Source organism: Leuresthes tenuis, unplaced genomic scaffold (genome assembly GCF_036924035.1).
Source record: "Leuresthes tenuis unplaced genomic scaffold, fLeuTen1.0.hap1 SCAF_19, whole genome shotgun sequence".
NCBI classification, from domain to species: Eukaryota; Metazoa; Chordata; class Actinopteri; order Atheriniformes; family Atherinopsidae; genus Leuresthes; species Leuresthes tenuis.
The window spans coordinates 27,638,832-27,665,917 of NW_027325373.1; the positions used below are offsets into that span (position 1 = coordinate 27,638,832).

A 27,086-nucleotide genomic window follows, 5' to 3' on the forward strand; every position below is an offset into this window, starting at 1 on the left:
CAGTAAGATACCAGATTTAGACAAATGTATTAGACAAATCCAAAATACTACCGTAAATTCCAGACTATAAGCTGCTACTTTTTTCCCAGGCTTTGCGCACCGCGGCTTAAGCTAGATTTATACTCTTATACTCTATAAATGCTTAAATTGCAAATGTTGAAGCCAGGCGACAGAGAAGAGTCTGGTCTGATGAAGGGTGGTCTGTATGTCCGGCCGAGGCTGGGAGCGGGTGAATTTACAACACTGGTTGTGAATTCACTGATGTGAATTTACAACCTGGATGAACAAATGGACTTTAGATAATTTCGAATGTCAACGAGCTTCTTCAGCATATACAGCCATTAAGACCGGAAAAGGCAACTGCCGGAAATTACGTTCTGAGCGGACCAATCACAGCCCTTATGGCCCGCGTCTACGCAATGTGTAGTTATAATCTTTTGGAGGTGCACGTCAGGCTACGGCGGAGGGGGTCCACGTCGACAACGTCGCTACTTAGTACCAACGTCGTCGACATGACGTTAAAGCATACTATGACTTACAGGCACTGTTAGAAAAAAAGCATTTACGCCACGTATTTGTGCGTTACCGATAGGTATTTAAGTTAAAACCATCGGTGTTACAGGCACTGTTCGAACAAAAAAAGTATTTACACCACATATTTGTGCGTTACTGATGGGTATTTAAGTTAAAACCATCGGTAATACAGGCACTGTTTGGGGAAAAAAAGCATTTACGCCACATATTTGTGCGTTACCGATGGGTATTTAAGTTAAAATCATTGGTGTCACAGGCACTGTTCGAACAAAAAAGCATTTACACCACATATTTGTGTGTTAACGATAGGTATTTAAGTTAAAATCATCGGTGTTACAGGCACTGTTCGAACAAAAAAAGTTTTTACACCACGTATTTGTGTGTTAACGATAGGTATTTAAGTTAAAACTATCGGTGATACAGGCACTGTTCGAACAAAAAAAGTATTTACACCACGTATTTGTGCATTAACGATAGGTATTTAAGTTAAAACCATCGGTAATACAGGCACTGTTTGGGGAAAAAAAGCATTTACGCCACATATTTGTGCGTTACCGATGGGTATTTAAGTTAAAATCATTGGTGTCACAGGCACTGTTCGAACAAAATAGTATTTACACCACATATTTGTGTGTTAACGATAGGTATTTAAGTTAAAACTATCGGTGATACAGGCACTGTTCGAACAAAAAAAGTATTTACACCACGTATTTGTGCATTAACGATAGGTATTTAAGTTAAAACCATCGGTGATACAGGCACTGTTTGGGGAAAAAAAGCATTTACACCACATATTTGTGTGTTAACGATAGGTATTTAAGTTAAAATCATTGGTGTCACAGGCACTGTTCGAACAAAATAGTATTTACGCCACGTATTTGTGCATTAACGATAGACACTTAAGTAAAACCATCTGTGTTACAGGCACTGTTAGAAAAAAAAGCATTTACACCATGTATTTGTGCATTAACGATAGGTATTTAAGTTAAAACCATCGGTGTTACAGGCACTGTTCGAACAAAATAGTATTTACGCCACGTATTTGTGCCTTACCGATAGATACTTAAGTAAAACCATCGGTGTTACAGGCACTGTTAGAACAAAAAAGCATTTACGCCACATATTTGTGCATTAACAATAGGTATTTAAGTTAAAACCATTGGTGTTACAGGCACTGTTAGAACAAAAAAGCATTTACGCCATGTATTTGTGCGTTAACGATAGGTATTTAAGTTAAAACCATCGGTGATACAGGCACTGTTTGGGAAAAAAGTATTTACGCCACGTATTTGTGCGTTACCAATGGGTATTTAATTTAAAACCATCAGTGTCACAGGCACTGTTCGGGAAAAAAAACATTTGCATTATATATTTGTTTATGTTACCATAGGCATTTAATTAAAAGTTTAAAAATCCTCACATGTAACATCTTTCTGTGTAAATATCTCATATTACAATGTGGACACCTGCGGCTTATAATCCGGTGCAGCCTATACAAGAACAAAATGGATTTTCTTTTTAAAATTAGAGGGTGCGGCTTATATTCAAGTGCACTCCATAGTCCGGGATTTACGGTAACTAGTTTCACTTATTTCTTGGGTTAGATCGGGTAACAGCCAGCTAACTGAACACAAAAAGCATAAGACTATGCGGGGCCCACTCTCATGTCAACTTAAAGTGAAATTCCCTCTGTTAAACAATCTGAAATATTTGAGTTTTGGCCTTTCCAAAAGTCTGGACCATTCAATCATTAATATGTTAGATTAACTCACCAATGCATTTCTTTCAGGGCCTGATTCTTCTTCTGCACTGTTTCTCCATTCACCACATCACGATTTGTGTTTGTGAGAACACCTCCAAAATCATATGGTCCCGCTGGAAATAAAATTATTCATTGGTTTACCTTGAAAAGAAACACTGTCACATTGATTATAAATATTACTAAAGCTCTTTGCTAGTGGTAATTTTTTGATTAGGATTGGTTTTGAACACAGATCAAAACAACAATAATAATAACATCTTAACGTCTTTCACAAAATATTTATCCTTAACATTTAATAAAATCCCTCTCTAGAGTCGAGCAATTTCATATCTAAAAAAAAAAAAACACGCACAAGAAGCCAAAAATATCTACAAATGACTCAATGTGAATGTGAATATGAATTCTAAAACTTAAAAATGGTAGATTTAGACATGCTCGCTCAGTTAACATTCATATTGAACACCAGAATAGGGATACAATTAGATAATTGTGACTTTAGCCATGGCATGATTGCTTGGAGAGTTTTTGCAGATACTCCAATGATTTACAAACCGTCTTAGAAACAAAGATCATTACTCAACCAGAAGTTCTGTAACCAGAAACCAGTTGGAGCACATGGAAACTGTTACCACTACAACACAGTTAGCAGAAAAGCTTTCCACATCTAAATTCAAAACGGACAGGATACAAAAGCAAAAGACCCCTGCAATCTAGTCGGCACAAAGCATTTAAACCTCAGCTTGGTCTGATGGCTCAATTTCTGCTGAGGTTCAGAATTTGGTGTCAATATCATGAATATATTGACACAACCTGCCTTGTGTCCACAGACAAGGCTGCTGCTGGTACTATAATGTTGATTAATGCCCTTAGCACTTACCTGTCAAGGTTGGAATACCACAGGCTGTCAGCATTCATCTACTATTATAACACTCATAAGCATTTTTATATCAAATGGAAAGATAAGGAAAATGGAAAGGCATAATACTCTTCATCATACCTTCATAATCTGACTGCCCAGTGGGGAAGACACCAGTGGCTGATAAGTATACAAGCAGGACACTGTTGGCAGGCAATTCCTGTAAATAATAGCAGTGGGGGAAAAAAAAATTACAGACCAAGTTAATACATCCACAAAATTCAGAGATTCATGTACTAGAAATGCAAAAACAAAATTATTCAAAATTAGTCTGGTGGGGAATTTAAAAAAACCTCAAAGTTGGTATGTGGATGAACCCTTTACACCACTAATATTTTTGTGCCTCACTACAAATCTTGACTTCCCAACTAAGAAAAAAAAACAAAAAAAAAAAAAACATGCATAGATCAACGGAAAGCTGAGAATAAAAAGTAACAAAATCACAATTACTTATAATTTTGAAGGATGACAGATACTGTATATTGGACACAAATGCACAACCTGGCAAATACAATACAGAATAATCAACTGAAGTGACAATTAACCCTGAGGCTATAATTTAAATGAATACTGACCTTAAAAGAGGCAGACAAGAAAGTAAAAAGCTGGCTGAATGTTGGCTTGTACAGTAAATATTTGTGAGGGTTTTCTCTTTTCGTTGGCTTCTCATTGGGTTCCTGTGGAGAAACATTGTATATAAAAACGGTTCCTATTTCAGTTAATTTTAGTACAATAGTCACCTAGGGGGTGCATTTATTGAACCATAATGTTTAAATTGTTCAAACTGAATGCACACAGAAAACGCGTATCAAACAAAGAATAAAAAATAAATAAATGAATGGTTCATTTTGGATCTCTGATGCTAAACAAATTGTTGAGGTGTAACCTTGCTAATGCAAAGAAGGACTCTGGCTCTTTCCACCTTTGTTTAAATACAGAACTACAGGGGCATTGGGTTGCTCAATTACTAAATCCTCATTGCGGCAGGCTCTGATTTTAGTCCTAGAAAATGGCCCTTTGCTGTATGTCATCATCCTCTTTCTGCCTACCTACCTGTCTTTCTACTGTAAAATAAAAATGAATGCTTTGTCATGTTCTTAGAGCCCTTCTACTTCTACTGGAGGAGTACGCTGATGCACAATGGCACGATGAATCATCAGCACAGCCTTGCATGTGCAAGGATGGGATGGAAATGTATCTTAACGATGGTGGTGTTGCATCCCAAACCGTAGGTAAAGCCGAAGAGCAAAAGTTGCCAGACTACCTAGTGTTACTTTCGGAAAGATTCATTCTGCATGTTTTCTACATATGTCAAATAAATCTCTTTTCATTTAGTTAACAAATCTAAACATCTGTTTAAATTAAACAATAATTAGATGATTATATGTGTGACTGATCTGGAAAAATGTTTAGACAGTTGGAAAAAGTCAAAGCAAAATTTCCTGTGAATGCCAGGATGCAGGGTTTCCCAACAGAGTATTGCGTTGTAACAAGATAACCAGTGTTACTGACTCTACTTAATAGTAGTATAACACTATTTCTGACCGGTGGAAATTGGTATTACATTTATAAAGGAAGAAAGAGCACATCTCACATATACTATACAATACATTAACACAATTTTTACAGAGAAAGGCATACTTGATGGGGTGGAGTTTGATGGGTGCAAATACGAAAGTGAGATAAAATTTTCCCCTTTCACAGAGTCTGCATTCTTCTTACATCATTGTAACATTTTTGGTTTATACACTTGTCAGTAACAACACATTATTATTAAAGTATTAAAAAGTGTATAATAGTGTATAATATAATAATAGTAGCAGTGTATATTTTTTATACTGTTTAACTGCAGTACATTTTTATTTACAGTGTCCCAACTTAATTGGAAGGTGGGGTTGTACTTTTTACAATTAATAAACCGATTAATTGGTTAACTAGTATGAGCCTATACATGGCTTCATAATTATAGCAACAAAAAATGTAGGACTATTTTCAGTATTTAAGAGCACACGGTTTTTGTCAAATATCTACAGAGTTTTATGCATCTGGCCCCAGGTCTTGTGGAAAAATAACTGCTAAGGCACCAGAAAGTTGGTTGCCGAGTGGCAAGAGTTGCATCACCACAACACCCCTGACAACAGCCACACCATCATCAGACAGAGCACTCACCAACGTTCCTTGTTTTGAGGTTTGTGTGGCCAGGTTCACAGGTTCCCTCTCCAAAGCTTGAAGCATGCGGAACATATCAATGGTCAACTCACTGAACTTGACCTAAAAATAAAGACAACACTTTTGTCAATTAAGCTGATCTATTACCAAACACAGAAAACTGCAGGCTAACAAAATTAGAGCTCACAAAGACAAATCAGAGATGCCATGATGGCTGAAAGTGGTTAATGATAACACAATCATTCAGTAAATAATTTGACACTGATTTCACCTTTTCTGGTTGGTGAAGAGTAACACCCAGGGGAGGGTTCTGCAAACACCAGTAACCAGTGCAGAGTACAAGCCAAAAGGAGGCATATTCAAATATGAATTTAGAAAAGACTTATAGAGCTTTGATGCAATCTTCACTGTTATCCTTTGAATGGCTAGAGTCCTTGGAACTGTTTAACTGTCACTGTCCAATGTCATGGATTTCAGCAAACATTATTCCCACACAAACTTCCAAAACAGTTTTGAGGCTTGAAATGAAAAATTCTGTTTCTAATTAGTGCGTTTTGACAACTTACTTGTTGTGTACTATGACTTGTAACTTGTAAAAATACACTGACACACACAAAATCACGCACAGATCTGCTTTATATGGTTATAAGGAATCTCAATTGACACAATGACAACTAGCCCTTAACCTTCTCTATCTCTTTCACCTTCCCACTCTTGCGTTCTCTAAATGTTAAGTCTGTCAACCCAAAAACATCAATTCAAATAAAAACACCAGAACATGTGCTAAAAAATAGTAAACAAAGTAAACTCAAATCCCTTGGTATAGAAAATAGTTTCCTAGAACCAATTCCATGTCAAAATCAACTCTCAAAACAAATTTAACACCAAATCGCTAAAAACAGTTGTACACAGGACTAGCCTCAGCAGTTGATCAACCTGAGGGACCTCCAAAGGCAAGATTGTTTGCTGTGAGAAAGTTGAAAAGCTTGTTGGCCCCGTTGTTCACCACTGACGACCAGGTCAGACATTTGAACCTACAGCAGTACAGCAGCCTTTTACACACAATTAGAAAGTCATCACCTCATTTAAAATACATGGGGAAGAAAAGTGACGCCAATGGCCTTTGGTAGAATGTTTTTTAGAAATTAAATTATTAATATTTGTTTCATTATTACCAGTTTAATCTTTTTTTTAATCTTTACAGGAGGGGCCAGAGTCATCTCTTCTTCCTGAAACGGCTCAGGTCCTTCAGTGTCTGCAGTGACAATGATATGTTGTATCACATCATCACTGAGAGTGCACTGTTCTATGCTGTTGTCTGCTGGGGGAGTTGCACTACAGACAAAAACTGGGTCCCTGGACAAACTGGTCAGTTCTGTAGTAGCCAGAAGGCAAGACCCTCTCAGTGCTGTGGTGGAGTACCAAATGAGGAGGAAATTATATTCTGTTTTGGAGAACAATAAACATCCTCTCCACAACATCCTGGCAGGTCAGAGGAGCAGCTGCAGTGAGAGGCTGCAGGACTGAGAGGTTCAGGAGGTCCTTTGTCCCCACAGCCACAAGACTTTTTAACAGTGACTGCTGACATGTTCTTCTCAAATGTATTTATTTAGTCATTGATTATTATAATTATTGTTGTTGTTATTGTTCTAATATACAATCATTGCAAATATTTCAATGTTTTGAGCTACTTGACTAATTTGAATTTCCCCTGGGGGATGAATAAAGTATTTTTCTATTCTATTCTATTCTATTCTATTCTATTCTATTCTATTCTATTCTATGACAATCCCCAGTGTAAAGGATGAAGACGACACTAAGGACATAACTAAATAAGTTGAAAATGATTAGAGAGATGGGAGGGCAAACTCTATGGTGACTGATACAGCCTTTAACTACTAAAAATTAAGAAAAAATAGAACATCACTTTCTATCATCACTTGTGCAAGAGAAACACTAAATCAAGGTACAGTTAAAGCCTGACTTACCCTATTAACTGAACCACCATCCTTGTCCCAGTAGACACCTTTGTATAAGGAAGCAATTCCAACTTTCTCTGTGAGAGATCACCTTACATGTACATACTGCCAAAAATCACTGCATAAACATCGTCTTTGGGTTGCTTGAATGGTGGTTTTGTTGGATGATCGTGAAGTTATAGTTTGTACTGGAAGAATGTGTGAGGGACTGCACAGTGGTGTGGTGGTTAGCACTGTCACCTCACAGCAAAAGGGTTCCTAGTTCAAATCCCAGCTGTGACCTCTCTATGCGGAGTTTTCCCCATGCACAGATTCTCTCCGGAATACAAAAACATGTAAGTTTAACTGCTGATTCTAAATTAACCCTAGGAGTAAATGTGAGCATGCATGTTTGTGAGACCCTGTGACAGACTGGCGACCTATCCAGAGTGTATCCCACCTCTTGGCCAATGTCAGATGGGATAGACTCTAGCCCCCCTGCAACCCTGAACTGGATTAAGTGTCAAAACATTCTAATAATGTACAGATTACACACTGAGCCACTGTCTCATGGAGTGAGACTGAAGGTTTTGCAATTTTGGCCATTTCACAATGAAATCTTAACAAGGCAGTGAGACAGAACTAGTGCATATACCTCATGAAGATAGAAGCGAACAAAACATTTTAAGATTCAAGAGTAATGGAGATGGTGTGGAAAAACTCTTTTCATGGTTTTCACGAGTCTCTCTGACAAAACTTTATACAGCTTTTCATTGTTAAAGTATATTCAAATAGTGTGTGGAAGTTTCTTATGAAGTAAGATATAAATAACATTTCCATCATTAACTGTCATAGGCAATTCGTGGTTTGTGTGTCCACCTGACAGTGAGACCTGTGTGACATAAATTCTGTCATCTCCACTCGTCTGCAAGGGTCAACTGGGTTTCTCTGTGGCTGGATATGGGCAACCCAAATATTTGTAAGAGTTCAGACTGAGCGTGCAAACTACGTGCCGACATGGATGCTTGTTCTGAATTAAGACTTTACAGGGGTATTGTGGCTAACCAGTTCTCCAAAAGGTACTTTACACTGATTCCATACCATTGCGAAGCTTATTGGAAATGTAGTACATACAGGAACACTTGCATGTTTGCGCAGTCCAAATCAGTTTGCACCGGGTGACATGGAAAGCATGAATCCCCGTTTAGACTTTCAGATTTAGAGGCTACTGTATAACATTACGAAAAGACAACATCATACTAAATATGTAAACTAGGTAAGGCAGAGAATGCCACTAGTAAACCATGTGAGCAATGCAGACAACTTGTTTTAACTTAAAACAACACCACAGAAATATGTGAAAATGAAAAAGGTATGTTTCTGACTAATTTTGAAGTACCCCCACTTTCATTATACACTTCTCCAGAACTGAAACTATGCTTGAGCACTCGGGGTCGTAAAACACTAGTGTAGAAGCGCAGGTTTAGAATCAATGGAAAAATATGATAATTCTTCCTCTACTCACCTTGCATTTTGAATCAAAGCCAACATTTTGCTTTGTGGTACCACATAACATGCTGAAACTAGACAATATATTAACATATTTTAGCCAAAAATAATATTAAAAATAAAACATACAAAGAATACATCTTTGCCATAATCAATATCATGGAATACAATGATTTTTTTATGTAATTATAATGACGAACTACAAAACAAACGCACTGTAGCTTGTGCAGCGAGATCCAAGACAATGCTCTAAGTCAACTCTGTTGCGTTGTGTTTGCTTGGCTTGGCATAGTGTTAAACTTACAATTGCGTGGATTTCCAATCATTAAAAGATCAATTACTTCATCTCCTCTGCTGTAAATCTAGGAGGTTAAAGCAGTGTTTTTTTTCCTATAATAAAGTACTGAAACATATTTCTATACTCCAGACATTTACTTTAGGGCTCTGTATCACGACTAATAGAAAATACACAACCTTACAACAGCAGCATGTTCATCACTGTCATTTACAGTATTAGAGATTGATATGCAAGTTATGACCTTGCCATTTTTGTCCCTGCCTCACAGAAGATACCTCTGTTAGCCATCTCAGTCCTGTTTCAGACACCATGCAAATAAGTTTACAGCCTTTCAAATTTCTCTGCTTTTGTTTTTCTTATGGCACTGTAACTCACTTCTACCGATCATACATTTACCAGATTCAAATGTTTTAAAATGTAAATCACAAAAACTTAGGCCCCATGTATCTTTACGATGGTGGTGTTGCATCTCTAGAGCTGAAGAGCAAAACTTGCAAGACTATCTAGTGTTACTTTAGGAAGGATGCATTCCACATGTTTTTTGTAAATGTCAAATAAATCTATTTTTATTTTAGTTGATGTTGGTACCAAATATAAACATCTGTTTAAATCAAATGATAATTCTTTACTCAAATCAAGAAATACATACTGTATATGAGTGCTTTCGTGAATTCAGTTGATATCTCAGGGGTTATTGTAAATTAAGAAAACTCCATGTGTTCTCTTGACCTATTCCTCCCTTCAGAGGCAACTTAAGACTGATCCTTACTATTCTTCTGGTTACTGCATGAAGCCTAGTATCCCAAGAGGAAGAAAATGGCAGTAAACTTTCCATTTTAAATATTGCACTGCTATCTAAAAATAGTAGTTAACTTACACATTTCATGCATATCACACACATGCAAAATATCTTAAAATTCTGATTATGACACATTACAGAAAATTTGTAGGCATAGCAACAAATTATATATTGAAAAGTCAATATTTAAACATTATCCAGTAAGACTGGTCAACAACTGTGCTGATTATCATGTTTTAAGGAAAGCCAAAGAGAATTAGTGGGTTAGAACCTGGTTGTTACAGTTGCCGATGATTAGTGCGTCAGCAAGAACAAGCTGCCCAACCACCATGCCTTGTTCCAGTGGAGGCACACTTCCATCCTGCAGCCTATTGCTGGTGATGACCACAGAATTGTTGTCGTTCACAACTACCACTGGATCTGCCTGTTTTATACAAGCAAATGGAGAGGAACAGCAGTGAGAGTTCATCTCGACTGACAGACAGTACACAACTTTTATTATTGTTCAGTGCTACATTATGCAAATAAGTTACCTCCACAAAAGCTGCCACTTCTTGTAGAACCAGGTTCCATTCCAATTGGTCCTCTGTGTTGAATCGCTGTGTGTAGTCTTCAATTTCCTCAGATAACTCCTGAAGGAAATATACCACAGTAACAGAAATCACCACTAGGGAATACTGACGGAACAGTTTCTGTTGTTTATGAAAGACTTCAAACATATTGTGCTGTTGATAGTCACAAAGTATCATTTCTAACTTCAGTGACTTCTGTTATTTTAGAGTAACTCGTTTTATTATACACATAAAATGTTTTTACTTTTATTGAAATATGTGTTAATTACATTTGAGTGTAGCCCTTAAAAAAAATCTCAGCCTATGGGTCCTGTTATGACCCTGGGTCATATTAATATTCTCCCATCTTGGTGTTGTGCAGTGGTATATGTTTGCTTTTTGATTTGTTTTTCATGTCGGTTGGCGATTGAACAGAACATTGATGGAGGCTGCCTTAAATGGGCTCCTGTCTGTGCTGGCCTTTGGGCTCCTCCTCCTTCGGGGCCTAACCAGATGATGCCAATGAGGCTGCTTCTGTTTAGAGCAAAGAGTGAAAAAAGAGCATGAAACAAACCACCTTAGAGCAAGCCGCGTAGTGGTAGGGGAGAGAACCCGCCTCTTTTCAAAATATCTTCTCCTGTTTAAGGTCAGGGAGGTAGGTAAGATCCCATTGTCTTTTTTGGTTTTCTTTTGTTAAAGGGAAGTTATTTTCCCTTATTCGTTAGCTTGTTCTGTTTGTTGTTATGGCTATGCTCACCCTGAAGATTAAAACTACCCTTTGTTTAATAAAATTCAGAAACTTATGTGCCACTGGTCATCCTTGCGAGAGGTTACAGGCCAGAAAGGCCCCTCTCTTCAACCTCCACCTCTATCTCAAAAATAATCAGGACACCCTTGCTCTAGATGAGAAATGATAAAATAGAAGGGTGAGGCCAAGTATAGGGACAAGAGGTAAAATGGAACTGAACCTGAACTGAGCAAAAAAAATACTTACATACAGTATTTCCTCAACCAGAAGCAAAGGCTTTTATTTAATTCAAGGTACCTAATTAATTTAAGACACCAGACATGTAAAGGCCCACCTTATTTATATACATGTATATTCTCATTCAGTATGTAGTGTTAGAAGCGCTTTGAGTGGTCAGACTAGAAAAGCGCTATACAAGTACAAGTCCATTTACCATTTATAGTTATATGTGCGGTTAAGTCAGGTTATGGTCAAAAGTTTGACTGGGCCGTTTAATTGGACCACTATCCTTGTCCCTGTATGCATCCCAGGATGTCCAATGCAGTCCTGTCATCCATCACTGAATACAACTTTTATCCATTTGTTTTTATCTTTTGATACGCATTCTATTTTCTTTGCTTACTACTTAGAATTTGTTGTCCGTATGATCTATTTCTTGGTTGACCTGTATGCTTCCCTTCTACAACTTTTACCAATTTGATGGTACTTGGTCCAAATTTTAAACACAGTTGACAGGGAACAATCAGAACCTTTTGCCACACTCGTTACCATGTTTCCTGCCAATTAGCCAGGTGTAAAAGCTCATTAAGATGTGCAGGTACTCTTAACTGCAAACTAATTTGCATATTTAGACTTGTGCAGGTACCTGTTTTAGAATGCAAATACAGGGATTCCATATGTTTTCCCCTCACGCTTCTACAAGTTATTGCTTCTACCTCATTTGACAAATAGTTTTGTTTTAAAATTCTATCAAATTTTCAAACATGTTTCATGAAGCCAGAATGTTCTACTATTAAATAAATGCTTTTTTTGTATGTATCTATGTGTCCTATCTGTTTTCTGAACAAAACAAAAAAAAAAGAGAAATCAATATTAACATTCTCCCAATGTGGTGACTGCATAATTGTTTGAGAACTTTAATTTAATACACAATTTTGGTCAAATCAACAAGCTTGAATGTATTTTATGTGCTTCTTAATGCCTCAAATTTAAATCTGGAACAGTGTACAAAACTCCCGTAATGAAACTAAATTAAATTACATGAACATTGAAATGAAAAAATACTTAACTTATCCCAAAGTAAATTTTTATTGTTGCAGTTTTTTTAAGTGACATTATAAGCTTTCATTATGACTGGTTATTGCTGTTGGCAAGAACTGAACCTCCCGTGTCATTCTTCTTATTGAACTAACTGTGTTGCTTCAACACAACGTTATGTCGAGGGTGTTCATTGTTGTTCTTTGTGTTCATTAACTTGTGCAGCCTTCTTATTTGTACAATCAGGTCTGGGGGGTTCCAGAGCAGTCCCTCCACAGGACCAGTCTTCTTTAGCAGTTTGTTCTGTTTTTCTGCCTCCACACATCATACTAATAGAAAATATGTAGCATTGTGGTGCAGACAATGAACCACCTACGCTTTCTTCACAAGTACAGTCCGTTATGTCCCTTCTTTAAGACTGCCCCAGTGTTGTATTCCATTCAAGTCTGCTGTCCACCTAAACTCCCAGGTATCTGTATTCCCTAACCTCCTCTACCTCTTCTACTAGGATGGAGATAGAATTTGGCTTATTCCTTGTCCTCCTAAAATCCATTTTTTTGTTTGTGTTTGAGAATAGTCTATTGTTTCCACACAATGTCACAAAGTGATTGACCAATTCCCTGCACTCAGCCTCTTGTACATCACTGATAAGCGATTGTGGACGAATCCACCTGTATTAATCTCCAGCAGGTGAGCAAAAATCTGCCATTGGTATTTTATCCTCCAGAACTTGCCTCAATTATGTTGATTTTTTTCTAGGAAGTTGAATGAACAAAGTATCAAACAGAAGATGTTTTGTCTTGCTTTGTTAGCCTGTGTTTTGTGTGTAGTTTGTGACTACACATGAACCATTTCACCTATGATATCCAATTAAAATACTTTCTGAATTCAACTGGATAAAAACTTTCCTATTCTTAGCAGGGCTTTTATTGTGAAGGATGCACAAATAAGACATGTACAATAGCTTTCATGACTCATTCAAAGCATTTCAGAAAGAAAGAATCAAGTGGCTACTTCAACAAATCTTTAATCCAGGTCAACTGAATGCTAAAAACAGCAAGGCTATTTTACTGTATTAATTAAGAAAAAGTGGTATAATCACTGTGGCCAATCATCATACATGGAAATTTAGAGAAAATTTCAGTACAAACGTGGTCTCTGAAGGAGATATATCATGGGAAAAAAAAGTCACTATTTTCTGTGCTTGAGAGCATATATTTGGGTGTCTGAAGTCACTACCCAATTAAAAATCTCTGAAAAAAAAATACAAGCTTGGTATTTTGACGTGGGTCATGCATGTGTATTTCAAATGAAAAAAATTTGAAACTGTTTTTCACCTCATTTAATGAAAACCAAATACAGCATATCTCAACACACACCTCGTGTTATTGGTAAGGAACGAGGGAGTCAGGGCAATGATTTTGGCTTGTTCTTGCATTCTCTGCTTAAAAAATTAACACTGTATACCAAGGCTATTCAACGAAAAACTCAAACATGTCCAGTTAGAGAAAATGTTCTCAAGCAAAGGTCCAGAACATCATAATGTCTAACTTAAGTTATTATTTTGTGTGATATATATTGAAGTTGTTGTTTCAACGTCTGCATCGAATCAACAACTCACTGTCAAATCAAATAAAGAAAGAACAATTTAAAAACATTTCGACAATATTCATTGTCACTGAACATGTATAATATTGTAGATATGTATTATTTTCTTCTCTCTTTAAAGGCAGGGGGGGTGTACGCACCCCGAATTCAAATATATTAGTGTAGAAGAGCTGGGAAAGGGATTTTTACATAATATGTTCCCTTTAAGGAAAAGAAGAGCTCCATTTGAAAATAGTGACAATAAATAAAATAGCATTTTAAAAATTGTGCATCATAAAATAAGTGTAGCAGCAGATTGAGTTTTCCCTTTTTCTTTGTTTATGTTTCACATCTCAACAGTTTCAACTAGTTTTACCACAGGTAGATCTCAACACATCTTAACAATTAAACAGTTTTACAGTTTCTCCTCCTGTCCCTCTTATTTTCCACTCCCCCACTTTCTGTTGTTCAGTGAGAGAATTGAGCTCTAGCTTGTCCTGCCAGGATTCTAAATCTGGGCTAGAATGGTGTCATGGACATTCTCATACACACGGGCAGATGCTCATTGGTGAGCCTGGAATGATATTGAGTTTTAATCATGGTCATTGTAGAGAAAGCTGCCTCACAGCTGTATGTGGAGCCAAACATGGTCAAGATGTACAAGGCTACTTTCCTCAGGCCTGAGAAAGCTGTCTCAGAGACCATTTGGAGCCAGAAAGTGGCAGTGGCAGTTCTTCCAAACCACTATTTTGGGGCCACATCTGTTTGGAGATTAATTGGTTGCATCTCGAGGGGTCCACCATTTGCCCAATTGAAGTTCTGTGGGACTTCCTTTGAGAACCTACTGATGTGTGATGAGAAATAGGTTCTGAATGAACATGGTGAACTGCTGTCATAACGTCTGCAGAAGTTTACAATCAGCTTATCAATCCAGTCAACAAAAGAAGACATCTTTCTGTTCTGACGTCCACTTGTACTGGTCTGAGGGAGAGTTCCAACTAACAGGTATTCACAGAACTCTTTCTGGTCTTTGTTGAAGAACCTTACATAAATGAACAAACACATCAGTGGACTCATCTACAGCTAAGCCTAAACATGGTACCTTATGAATGGCTTCATTCACGTGTTAAGTGCCTTTGAGTGTGCAAAAAAGCGCTATAGAAGTTTGAGGTTTATTATTATTATCATTGTTATTATTATTACATTATTATTCGTCCAGCTGAGCCAGCTGAATGTTGATCCTGGAATAAGATTACATTTTTCTTTGTGGCTGATGATGTTACTCGCTTTATTTCGTCACAAAGCTCCTTTTTAGTGCTTAAGTAAGGTTTTGGCTATTGCACTCATCTGTCTGTATTGTGAGTCGCAATATTTGATGCCTGGAATGAACAGATTTGATTGGCTGTGTATCACCATGTGGGATGGCTTAACTTCTATGCAATTGGTCAGTGGATCCACTAAACCAGTACCATAAAGTTTAGAAAAGTTGCTCTGTCAAATCTAATACTTAAAAATACTTGAATAATGAATTGACTCTAAGTACAGGTCAGTGTAGGATAGCGTCTGGGTCCGCAGAGGATTTAGTGTCCTTGATTCCCAAAAATTCAATTTGTCTGACTCCAGAACAGTTTTCCACTTTGTCTCAGTCCATATTTAAATGAGTTTTGACCAGGAGAAGATTGGTGGCATGTCTGGATCACATTCATAGGTGGCTTGTTCTGGATCACATTCACAGGTGGCTTGTTCTTAAATGATAGAGCTTCCATGTGAATTTGTGGATGGTATAGGGAAAGTGTGTTCACAATGCCATCCAAAGTGTTCCTAAGTCCACACAGTGATTTCCTGGACAGAATTAAGCCTGTTTTTAGGGCCAGAAGATTACTGGCATCCAGTACAGATTTTTGGCCATCTCCCATGCACACAGATGTCTCAAGATTCTTGGAATCTTTGGATTATATTATCCCAGCACTTACCTTGTACTTCCCTCCCCCCTCTATCTCTGCACTTTATCTTTCTGCACTTCCTTCTATGCCTGCACCCTATCTCTACTCTGTCCCCTCTGACAGAGTCGGACTCCTGGGTTCCTTCTATGTAGTTTATTGTTAGCTTTTTATAAAGCTGTTATATCTTCATTTGTAAGTCGCTTTGGATAAAAGCGTCTGATAAATACAGGAACAGAAACATGTATTATTCAAAGTCTTTGCAATTTTACATTGAGGAAGATTATTCTGAAATTTCTCAATAATTTGTAGACAGATGTCTGCAGATTGTGGAATCTTTTAGAGAGACACTGCATGGTGCTCTTTTATACTTGGTCATGTTACTGACCTGGTGTAAAGTAACGTAATCAATTGCAATATATTCATCCAGTTGTTTCTTTTTAGTGACACTTTTAGTTCCAACTTTTTTGATGTGCTGAAGCCATAAAATGCAAGATGAGCTGGTATTTTTCATTAAATAGTGAAATGTCTAACTTTCAATGTTGGATATGCTTTATATGTTCTACTGTGAATAAAAAAAAATAGTTTATGAGATTGCAAATCACAGCATTCTGTTTTTAATTTACACTTTACACAGCATCCCAACTTTTGAGAAAGAATAAAGTTCCACTGACCCTGGAACTGCTTCTGCATGTTGGCTTAGTTTTCATCTAAGGTTGTGTTCTCCTAAATTTAAGACCAGACGATTTTTTTCCATTTTTTATTATGACCTGGTGAATTCAATCTTGGAATTGAAAGGTGTATTTTCTTTTTCACATACTACTGTATTCCTGTTCAGATTGGTGGGGTGACTGCTTTAATGCTTGTCAGTAAATCAGTGTTGAACGACAAAAATGTTTCTTCCATACCTTCACCAACACTTTGACCAGGTCCATCTTGTTAAGCAGTAAACAGACAACTATGTAGCGGGCGTAATATCGAAGCTTCTTTACTACTAATTCAGGCCTGGTAAAAATAAGAGAAGAAAATGCAAGTTTATAAAGTCAAACAAATACACATAAAGCACAATCATTTCTTAAGCCTGGATCATCAAGATACAGTCAGCATGTTTATATTTTCCTTTTCTTTTTTCTAGATTGGATTAATGTACCTCTCCAAAAAGGAACTTGTTCAGTGGCTCACTTTTAGATAACAACATCATAGTAAATAAAATATACCGCTTTTAATTATAAATATTCCAACAGTTTATAATGTACCAAGCAAAAAATCTACTTTCTCAGATGACAACTTGAGATATTTTGATAAATTAGGCATTTAGCTTACCTGTCCTCTTTGTTGACCTGAAAGTAATAGGATCGTTGACGGATGGCTGAGTAGAATGAAAAGGCCTCATTCAGATAACTTGTTTCTGAGGTACGAAGGCTAACAAGGAAGAGTGAGAAAAGTAGAATCACTTTATGGATGGAGAACACTTCAAATTTGAAATTTTAATGTGTATCCAATTCTTTTTTTTTTTAAACCTCACCAAATGTGAAAAAAAAATTTGGTGAGACATAATCATTTAATATATCATCATAACAAGCTGAATGCTTTTCTTTTTCAAACTTTTGGTTTTGACTTTGGAAATTGTAAGCAGACCACTACACAATACGTCTAAAGTCATAATAAAGCACCAAATAAAGAAAATCTTTAAAAAAAAAGAAGAAAGGAAAATGGAAAATCGGTGCTTTATGTGATCAAAGATCTAAGGACTGGGCTGATGTGGTGCACTTTTCTGGGAGTAGTTAGGGCTCTAAATAAGTAGCCCCCTTTATTACATAAAGCAGATTTTGTAACTATCTTTACATAACTATCAAAAAAAAAAATATATATATATATATATACACTGCACCTAAAGTTCTGGATCATTTCAATCCTTTAAATTTGGTTCTAAAAACTGTATTTGGGTTATCTGCATAATTAAGGATGTTACCGAAATATTTTGTGACTTACTAATAGTGGTAATAAAGTTGTCCGATTTTGGATGCAACTTCCCCAATCTGCCATCTCTTCAAGCCATACCTAGTATCCAGAACCTGCCTGTTAATAAAAAGAAGATAGAACACTAAGAACTTGACAGACTTTGATGTTCTCATAACTCACAATTGTTGAGTTTGATCAAACATTGTTGAAGTTATCATAGATGAACTGAGGAACATATGCAACTATACAATTCAAAGTCTATTTACGGAAATGTCATTTAATTGTATCATTTGCCGAGTGTTTTGGATAAAAATGCATTTAAATAAAATGTGACAGCTGAAATAAACATTTGCAAAACCTCATTTCTTTGAGCCACTATACTATACGAAACACAGCACTCTTCTTTGACCTGTTCAAATAGTACAAGATGAAAATGACCTGTGTTGCTGCTGGAATTTCCACAGTTTAGTGTAGACATCAAAAGTCCTACCGAAGTAGGATTGCCACTGCTTGTGTCCATACTGAGGGAGGTCTCTGTGACAAATAATATGAAGGGCCAGAGAGAGAAAAAAATGATAAAAACTATCACATACACGGTTGTGAAAGCATCAGTGAGAACGAAATTAAACAAGCAACTGCATATTTCCAGAAATACACTTGCTAATAGTCTTAAGTTTTATCCAGTTACTGTCCACACAGGCACATCGCAATGGGAGGCTTTCTTCTAGAGTTGGGCTTTCCCGGCTGGAAATGAGAGAGAGGAGGTGCAGAGAAATGTCTACAGTTGACAGGATGCAGCATGTGGTGCAGAAATTATAATGTGGAAATCGCCGTGTTTTCTTTACATCATGTTGAGAATCCCTTATTGTGTTGATATGATGCTGCGTGTATCTGCATGTGCCCACAGTAGCTGGGAGTAAGCAGCATACCGGAGAGAAGAAAGGACAAACTCTCACCAGCACACACAAACGCTTGCTCGCACAGTGACAGCAAATATTTGCCGACACATTTATACACATTTGCCGCTTAATCCGTCGGTCAGGTAGCGGGGGGGCTGGAGCCTATCCCAGCGGTCATCGGGCGAGAGGCGGGGTGCACCCTGGACAGGTCGGCATCACAGGGCCACACAGACACGAATGAGACAAACAACCACACACACGCTCACACTCACTCCTAAGGAGGATTTAAACCTAACATGCATGTCTTTGGACGGTGGGAGGAAGGATTACCCGGAGAGAACCCACGCATACACGGGGAGAACATGCAGACTCCACACAGAAAGAACCAGCCGGGATCGAACCTGGAACCCTCTTGCTGTGAGGTGACGGTGCTAACCCTGATCAGAAATCCAATTTTGAAATAAAGTCTGAAAATCATGAACATAGACTCCTTTCGACTTAAAAGTGAAGATGTCATCCAGGCCAGGTAGCTGTTGATTTGTGATGTTTCAATGATTCTATGCAGGGCTTTTTTATCTGCCATAGAGCTGAAACCATACCACACCAGGATACTTTGTGTGGGGACATTCAATAGAATGACACCAATAGCCGTTGTCACAGTTTCACCTTCCTGAGTGTTCTCAGAAAGTACAGTCACTCCTGTGCATTCTTGACTTGTGCCATGGTGTGAGCAGAAGTTCTACATCCTTCGTCATCCACGGGGAGAGGTGGGAGATAGAAGGGGATCTCACTGATAAATACTCCAGGTCAGGCAAGCAGTAAGTGTCAGTCATCACAGCGTTTGTGTGCCAGTTGTTGTTTGTGTAAACCCACAATCCCCCTTCTCAGCTATGCGGCCTGTTAGCTCAATAGTCCTCGTCGGAATAGTTGTGTTGAGCCAGCCATATATCGCTATATGTTACCATAACACAACAGTCCTGGATGTTTTTTCTGCTAGGAAATGGTCATTTCCAGCTCCTGGATCTTGTTGAGAGACGATCTTGCATTTGTGCCAAAGACTCTCTGAAGAGAAGACTTTTGAGGGTCATTAGCCTGACTTGTATCCCAGCTTGGTAACCCTGCTTCTGCTTCCTCTCTCTGCACACCAATGTCACCTAAAAGAGGTTAATCCACTGAGATGGCCTGACATGAATGAATGTCACGCCTGAGGTCTTCCTGACTGAAAATGCAGCTGCAAGGCATTGAACCAGTGACAAGTAGTTTGTGCCGGCTGTATTTTCCATATGCCAGTGCATATGTGACACTCAATAAAAAGTAAACTGCCAGTAAACTAACTAAAGAGTACAGATATTTGGAGTTCTGAGGCTACATGTTAAGATTAAGATCAGATTTATTGTCATGTACAGGGAAATGCACGAAATTTCTCCTCCGCATTTAACCCATACATGCAACTCATCTTGAGATACATGCAACTCATCTTGAGATACATGCAACTCATCTTGAGATACATGCAACTCATCAAATTCAAGCTGAGCTATTTACTTTTCAACATTTTATGTGCTTTATTTTTTTTCATTGTGAATAAATCATCCATTTTTTATACCCACAGGGGTTGTGGAGCCTATCCCAGTTGTCATTGGGCGAGCAGCAGGGTACACTTGGACAACCATGCACGCTCACACTCACTCCTAAGGACAATTTAGAGTCCCCAATTAACCTAACATGCATGTTTTGTGATGGGAGGAACCATCCGAGTACCCAGACAGAACCCCCGCATACACAGGGAGAGTATGCAGGAAGGCCCCAGCCAGGAATTGAACCTGGAGCTTTCTTGCTTTGAAGCGATGGGGCTACCCACCACACCACCCTGCAGCCCAATAAAAAGATTTGCAAATCATTGTATCTGTCTTTATTTACATTTTAAAACAGCGTCTTAACTTTTTTGGAATTGGTGATGTACTACAAACTTAGCAATATTTTATATATATTTTATATAATATATTTTTGGAAGAGCTAAAGTCTTGGTCTTCCTCTTCACATTCAATTCCCCATGGATTCCCACTTGACTCTGCCATCTCTACATAATCTCCACATCTCCACCATGGTTAGTATCATAGTTTTGATGTTATTCCAACTATGGTTATGCTGTTTTCTTGTAGTTTTCAGAAAGCCTCCTTTTAAACATTTGGGTTTCAAGGGTCCAATGAAGAACAACAGAGATGAAATAGATATTATTTTCTTTTTTTTAGTGATCATGCTAATCCAGATAATAATTTTGCAGTCATAAAACAGCCCTCTGCACACCCACTGAATACTCTACAAACTAAGGCCACTCTACAAATGAATTGCTGCTAAACTGTCCAAGGCACACATATATCTGACATATTCTAGGCTTATACAATTACTTTTCATTACATTCATATATTCATGTTTGATAACAAAATGTATTCCAACAGAGAGAAAACAAAAGACTAAGTTTTAACTGACCGTAGCCCATTGAAGAGTTGTTTAGACTTGTCCAGCAGGTAGCAAAAATCAGTGACAGTCTTTCTTTCGCCTAATGGAACATCATCCTCGGTCTCAGCTCCAGTCATGACACTGACTTTTCACACCTAATTACAAACAAGATAAAATTAAGAAATACTATATATAAACAGTGAAGATGTATTGTATTAATGATATTGAAAAAGGTTACACAAAAGTAACAGTAAATAAACAATCTATTAGCTATCAGACCAAAGACTTGCACTTGCACCAAGGTTAACTTACGACTTCCTAATACATTGAATCAAAGTCATATTTCATATATTTTAAACAGTATAAAGAAATAAAATCTTGACATCCACAACACACAAAAAAAAACTTACAGTAGCAGAAATCAAAATGTGAAAAGGTGCCCTACTTGAATATATGAATAGACATAAGATACTATGAAAGAAATACGTCACATGGTCACCTTTTTTAGGTTGACCCAGGCTGTCCCAGATTTTATTCTCACAGCAGTGGAAACTTTCAATATCTTAAGATGGATGTGCAATCAGGTCAAGCACCACACTCAGGTAAATGTTCAGCTCATGCTGTGCCTTGTTGAAATCATTTGTAGTGACTGAGAAGTATATTCTAATCAAAAAACATCTGACTATTGCCTTATAGCTACCGGAATTTCCATGGTGGGGTGTCTGTATGTATCTATATGGAGGACTGTGCAAAAGTATGAGATAGTTTATTTCTACTCCTGATTTCTACTCCTACCCTTAAACTTTAAGACCACTTCTCCTTTAAAATAGGTTGACTTTATTCAAATAAGTTATTTTGTACAGATTAAAGGCTAACAAGCTCTTTCCACCTTCTACAAAACCCTTAAAGAGGCATTACAAGCGAAGTGATTACAGCTCCTAGCCTATCACTAAAAAGGTTATTCTGTCTTAAAATGGCTTGATTTAATTCAAGAGTTATATTGTACAGCTTATTTGTCAAGTAGTTCTTTCAACCCTCTACCATAACTTTAAAAGGGGCTCAAAAAGCCTACTACATTTTTTCACCTGCCAAAACGTTTTTCCAGCCATCTCCTCGTTGAGCTGTTGATTCTGCCTTTAATTGATTTGACCCAAGATAGTTGTATTATAGAAACTGCAGCCCAACTACATCTTTCCACCCTATTATCGTGATTAATTTAAAACAATACAGTATAATGACAACTGATGTCAATCTTCTTAAGGTCTCTCTTCTGTTTGACCCTCATTAATATGAAAAACTATATTCACACAGTTTTAAAAAACACCCTTACCATATCTGTTGATTGAGCATTATTTCTGTTAACAATGTTATAAATATCATTTGGTTTTTTTCTTCACATTGGTTAGGTGCTGCTTTAGGAAATCAATTGTAGAACTGCAATGAGTAGTGAAAAATGGCCACACGTTAGTTGATCAGTCAAGGAATAATTGAAGTCAGAAGCACCTCTTAAACAAATTGAGAACCTTGTCATTTTGTCTCCTGCACCTCAGAAAAGTTGTAATTCAAATACAACTGAAGAAAAGTTTGGGCATGGCAGTGTTACAAATAAATTCAAAATACTGTTGATTGAACAGTACATATGTATGAATAAAAATGTGTATATTAAAAATACATATTAAAATAATATTTTCATGTGATAAATAATAACAATAATATGAGAAAATTATTTTAATGTTCTTTTTTTTCTGAGAACAGGGCAAGAGAAAGTAGCTCTCAAAAACCATCCCATCCCTATTTACCTTCTTTCAATAAGTTTACAATTCACATATATATATATGCCATTCACATTGGGTTATAGGTTAAAAATAGAATGTAGAGTACAGTTCAATATTCAATAGCATTAGAATGAAAATTATGAATCTAGCATGACTTAATTTTGTGACACACACACACACACACACACACACACACACACACACACACACACACACACACACACACACACACACACACACACACACACACACACACACACACACACACACACACACACACACACACACACACACACACACACACACACACACACACACACACACACACACACACACACACACACACACACACACACACAATAGACATCATCATCACAAATACTGGGCTAATGTCATCCTCTCACATAAAAGCAAATCTGCTCATTTTCTGATACTTGCTTCCCTGTCATTTCAGGAATCATGTTAATAATCATGGTTTTAGTATCATATGGTTACACTCACCCATGGATATTATGTTTCCATGTGGAGAATATTTCTGTCCCACTATCAACAAATTAATTGTTACAACTTGAGAATAAGCAACTCTGAAGTCGAACAGAACCCTTATCACAGTAACCGGTTGGTTTTATGAGACACAGAATGCGACATTACAGAAATGGTCACCTAACCCTAACCTTGCTGTGTGTGCTCACAAGTTAAACTAGCTGCTTCCTTTTATTTTTAAAACATAATATGTTGTATATCAGAGGCGAGGTATCTGCAAGACCCAAAACTGCATTGCGGCACAATTAGTGAGGTGAATACATGCAGGGCGATTTTGAGTCCAACAGGTCCAACTTCTATTATACTTGTCATGAATTCTCATAACAAATGTTCACTAAAACAAAACTTCATATGCAATACGGATTAGTTTGGAAACTTGTTAAAAGAAGGTAAAATAGGGAGGGGATGGTTGTTGAGACCTCTTTTCTTTCGCCCTGTCCACGGCTGTTCCTGTTGACCTGCAACAATACAAATATGACTGAATATATATAAAAAACTGCTCGCCCTGACCACACTCCACATTACAATTAAGTAATATCCATGGGTGACACACACAATACGGCATTGACCAGGACAGCTAAGAGGCCTCTTATGGTTTTCCAACAGCTGCTCTAGCTACCAGCAACTACCAACGCTTTGAGCTGAAGGCAAGTTATTGTGGATGTAGGTTAAACCGTAACACCCCTTATCCTAAATCAGTCTGAGGAAGTGGGGGACAACCTAAAGCAACAAAAGACAGCCCATTTGTCCATAAACCACAATCCTGCCAATTACCCAGAAACACTACCATGCACTGAGGTTAGGAATAGCTGGAAATTGTAATCTTTATCACGCAATGAAGTAATTTCTGCAAAGATGAAAGACAAATTATTTGGAATTATATTCGAAAGCATCCTCCCTGTACTTTAAATGTTTAACTTCACCGCAGTTAATGCTGAGAAGCTGCCACTGTCACCACTGAAAGTCAGTAGGTTACTCACCAACTCTGACATACATCATGTGTAGCTCTAAAACTAACACCTTTAGCTAACTAACATGTTACTTTTTAACTGCATGCAGACAATATGTGCCGAAATCTTACACAGAGGACACCATTATTTATCATACCATTTTGTAAAGATGGTATGACATTTGAGCAATAAAGACCTGGGGGGTTCTTTCATAGATGGGATTCCATAATATGCATAAAAACGCCATTCGGAGAGGGGCCGCCGATATAATAATTTATGCAAATGACTTGTTAGCCGACGTTGTGCCTTTCTGTGAGCTTAAATAGAACATAATATTCTATCATCATTGTTTAGTTTAGGACACCGCTCCACTGGTAACTCAATAAAATAAGCCATCTCTGAATAACAGATAACCACTGGTAACAAATGTGTGAGAGCAAATAAGTGGCAGGTCACGTGATGGTTGCAGCATCAATCGCATCTGCATTAGTATTTCAGACTTAAACTTACCTCGCCAGTCGTCTAGCGTTAGTGAACAGAAGCAACCACCACAAAGATGCCTCTGAAAAATCTACAAAAAAACCTCTTCAAGCTCCGTTGGTGATGGAACCTTCTTTCAATGTGTCTACGTGCCTCTATACCACCTTGTAACGAGTGCTATGATGCAAACAGCATTGACGTGACTGGAATATGTCACAGTCAAAACCTTAAATGAAAGGTTGCTGTCCTGTTACAAGCAAGAAGACAGGAGAAAGGGTGAGGACCGTGCTCTGCTCCACTGCTAGCTACTTCCGGGTCAACGTATTCGAAATAAGTGCCCACGCGAACGAAGGTTTTTTTTCTGCTTGAGTGGGCGTACCAAGAGACATATAGAAATAGAGTTACGACACAGTTTGAACTAACCGACACACGGTCACGTGGTCAACGTATCCCTCAAAAGTTCCCAACATCTCAGCGATGTCAATCGGTTTGAACGGGCTGCAACGCAAAAACGACTATTTTCCCCCACAATTTTTGATAAATATTGACCAATAATATGCAATGATTACTACACAGACTGTATAGTCATAACAGAGACTCAATATGTATCACTGTTCTGCGTTTTAGAGGGAAGCGAGACTGCAAACGCATCATTGAAGACATTTACAGATTATATTTAATGCTTATATATTTCTTTTTCACCCATTTTCAGTCCAGTCCTTGTACCTGACCATTTTCAGAGGAATGTGTTTTTTCTTTGTTAAGCCACTTAACTCTGACCTATGAATCATTCAAACAGAAAAAAGGCTCCATGGATGAACCAGTGTTGTGTCTGCACAGACCACAAAGAAAATGAAATATATAAAGAAATGAGGGGTGGCTCAACACTTCTGCACAGTGCTGTATCAGCAAACATAATTCAGATTGCTTTAAATAATAATTTTATCTTAGTTTTAGTGTTCAATGTTCAGGGAAAAATAAGAGAAAACTTTATAGTGAAATTTATTTATTATATATTTATTTCTGCTGCCGTCTCTGAGGCATTGCCTGTCAAAGGATATATAACTCGAACTAAATTAACCATAATGTCAGTCTCAATACTTAATTCATTACAGAGCAGTCAGCTAATGCCTCACAATGCCAATTTTTTAAAAATTGAATCAATTTGCCAGAGAAAATACTTCAGAAACACCAAGGATGCTGGAACTGCTGGTGCTTGGAACTATCAGCAGCTCCATGACCCACAGGATTTCCGCATTCATTTCTTTCTATAGAAGTCTATCAGAGTGTCGCCGCTCTCTTTTTTACACCATTCTGGGTGTACCTATTTTTGTTTTGAATATGCTGACGATATTGGAACAGCAGTCTTCTGTTACGTGTGTCTGTGCTACCCCTGTTGTTGCTCTCCTCCCCTCCTTGTATGTTTTCTCCTCCCTCCTAGGGGCCGGTCCCGGACTCTGGCAGCTACTGCAGGGCACACCTGAAACTCATCCATTAATTACCCCCTGCTCTTCATTCACCCATGGCCAGGTCTTTACAGTTCACCACGTGGTAATTTACCCGGCTCACTCGCCATAGTTTTTTGGTGGTTTCCTTGTGCTCCTTGCTTCCCGGATTATTTTTTGACCCTCTCCTACAGTTCCTCAGACCTCCTGCCCTGCGTTTCCCTGCCACTCTGGACCCACTCCTCTTCCAGATCCTCTTCTCATTGTGTTCTGGCCTCTCAAGTCTGTACATACATGAACACATATGTACAGATTTGGATAACTGGCGTTTCTAAATTGACAACAGCATGCCTGGTTTGTCTCGGTGTGGCCCTGTGATCGACATATATACATATAGATATATATATAAATATAGATATACAAATATAGAGAGATGCACAGTCGTATGCACAGTAATTACAATTTACAGAGCATTCGATACAGTAACAATTTGGCCACAGAAACAATATTATAAAAGAGAATAACCTAATTATTTTTAATTAGTTTA

General features: G+C 37.7%; 1 protein-coding gene across 2 annotated transcripts in view; it reads right to left on the minus strand.

Annotated features, from left to right (window-relative positions):
- Positions 1–25,403, minus strand: part of scai (suppressor of cancer cell invasion) — a 49,935-nt gene extending 24,532 nt beyond the window's left edge. For both annotated transcript variants that reach the window (XM_072371603.1, XM_072371602.1), the window contains exons 1-12: positions 25,125–25,403; positions 21,377–21,501; positions 18,429–18,524; positions 18,021–18,107; positions 17,352–17,450; positions 16,937–17,033; positions 10,479–10,577; positions 10,217–10,369; positions 5,382–5,483; positions 3,788–3,889; positions 3,294–3,372; positions 2,307–2,409 (exon numbers count right to left, since the gene is read on the minus strand). In XM_072371603.1, the coding sequence (XP_072227704.1) occupies positions 2,307–2,409; positions 3,294–3,372; positions 3,788–3,889; positions 5,382–5,483; positions 10,217–10,369; positions 10,479–10,577; positions 16,937–17,033; positions 17,352–17,450; positions 18,021–18,107; positions 18,429–18,524; positions 21,377–21,483 (1,124 nt within the window). In that variant the 5' untranslated portion in view covers positions 21,484–21,501; positions 25,125–25,403. The remainder of the gene's footprint in view (positions 1–2,306; positions 2,410–3,293; positions 3,373–3,787; positions 3,890–5,381; positions 5,484–10,216; positions 10,370–10,478; positions 10,578–16,936; positions 17,034–17,351; positions 17,451–18,020; positions 18,108–18,428; positions 18,525–21,376; positions 21,502–25,124) is intronic.
- Between the last annotated feature and the right edge of the window lie 1,683 nt (positions 25,404–27,086).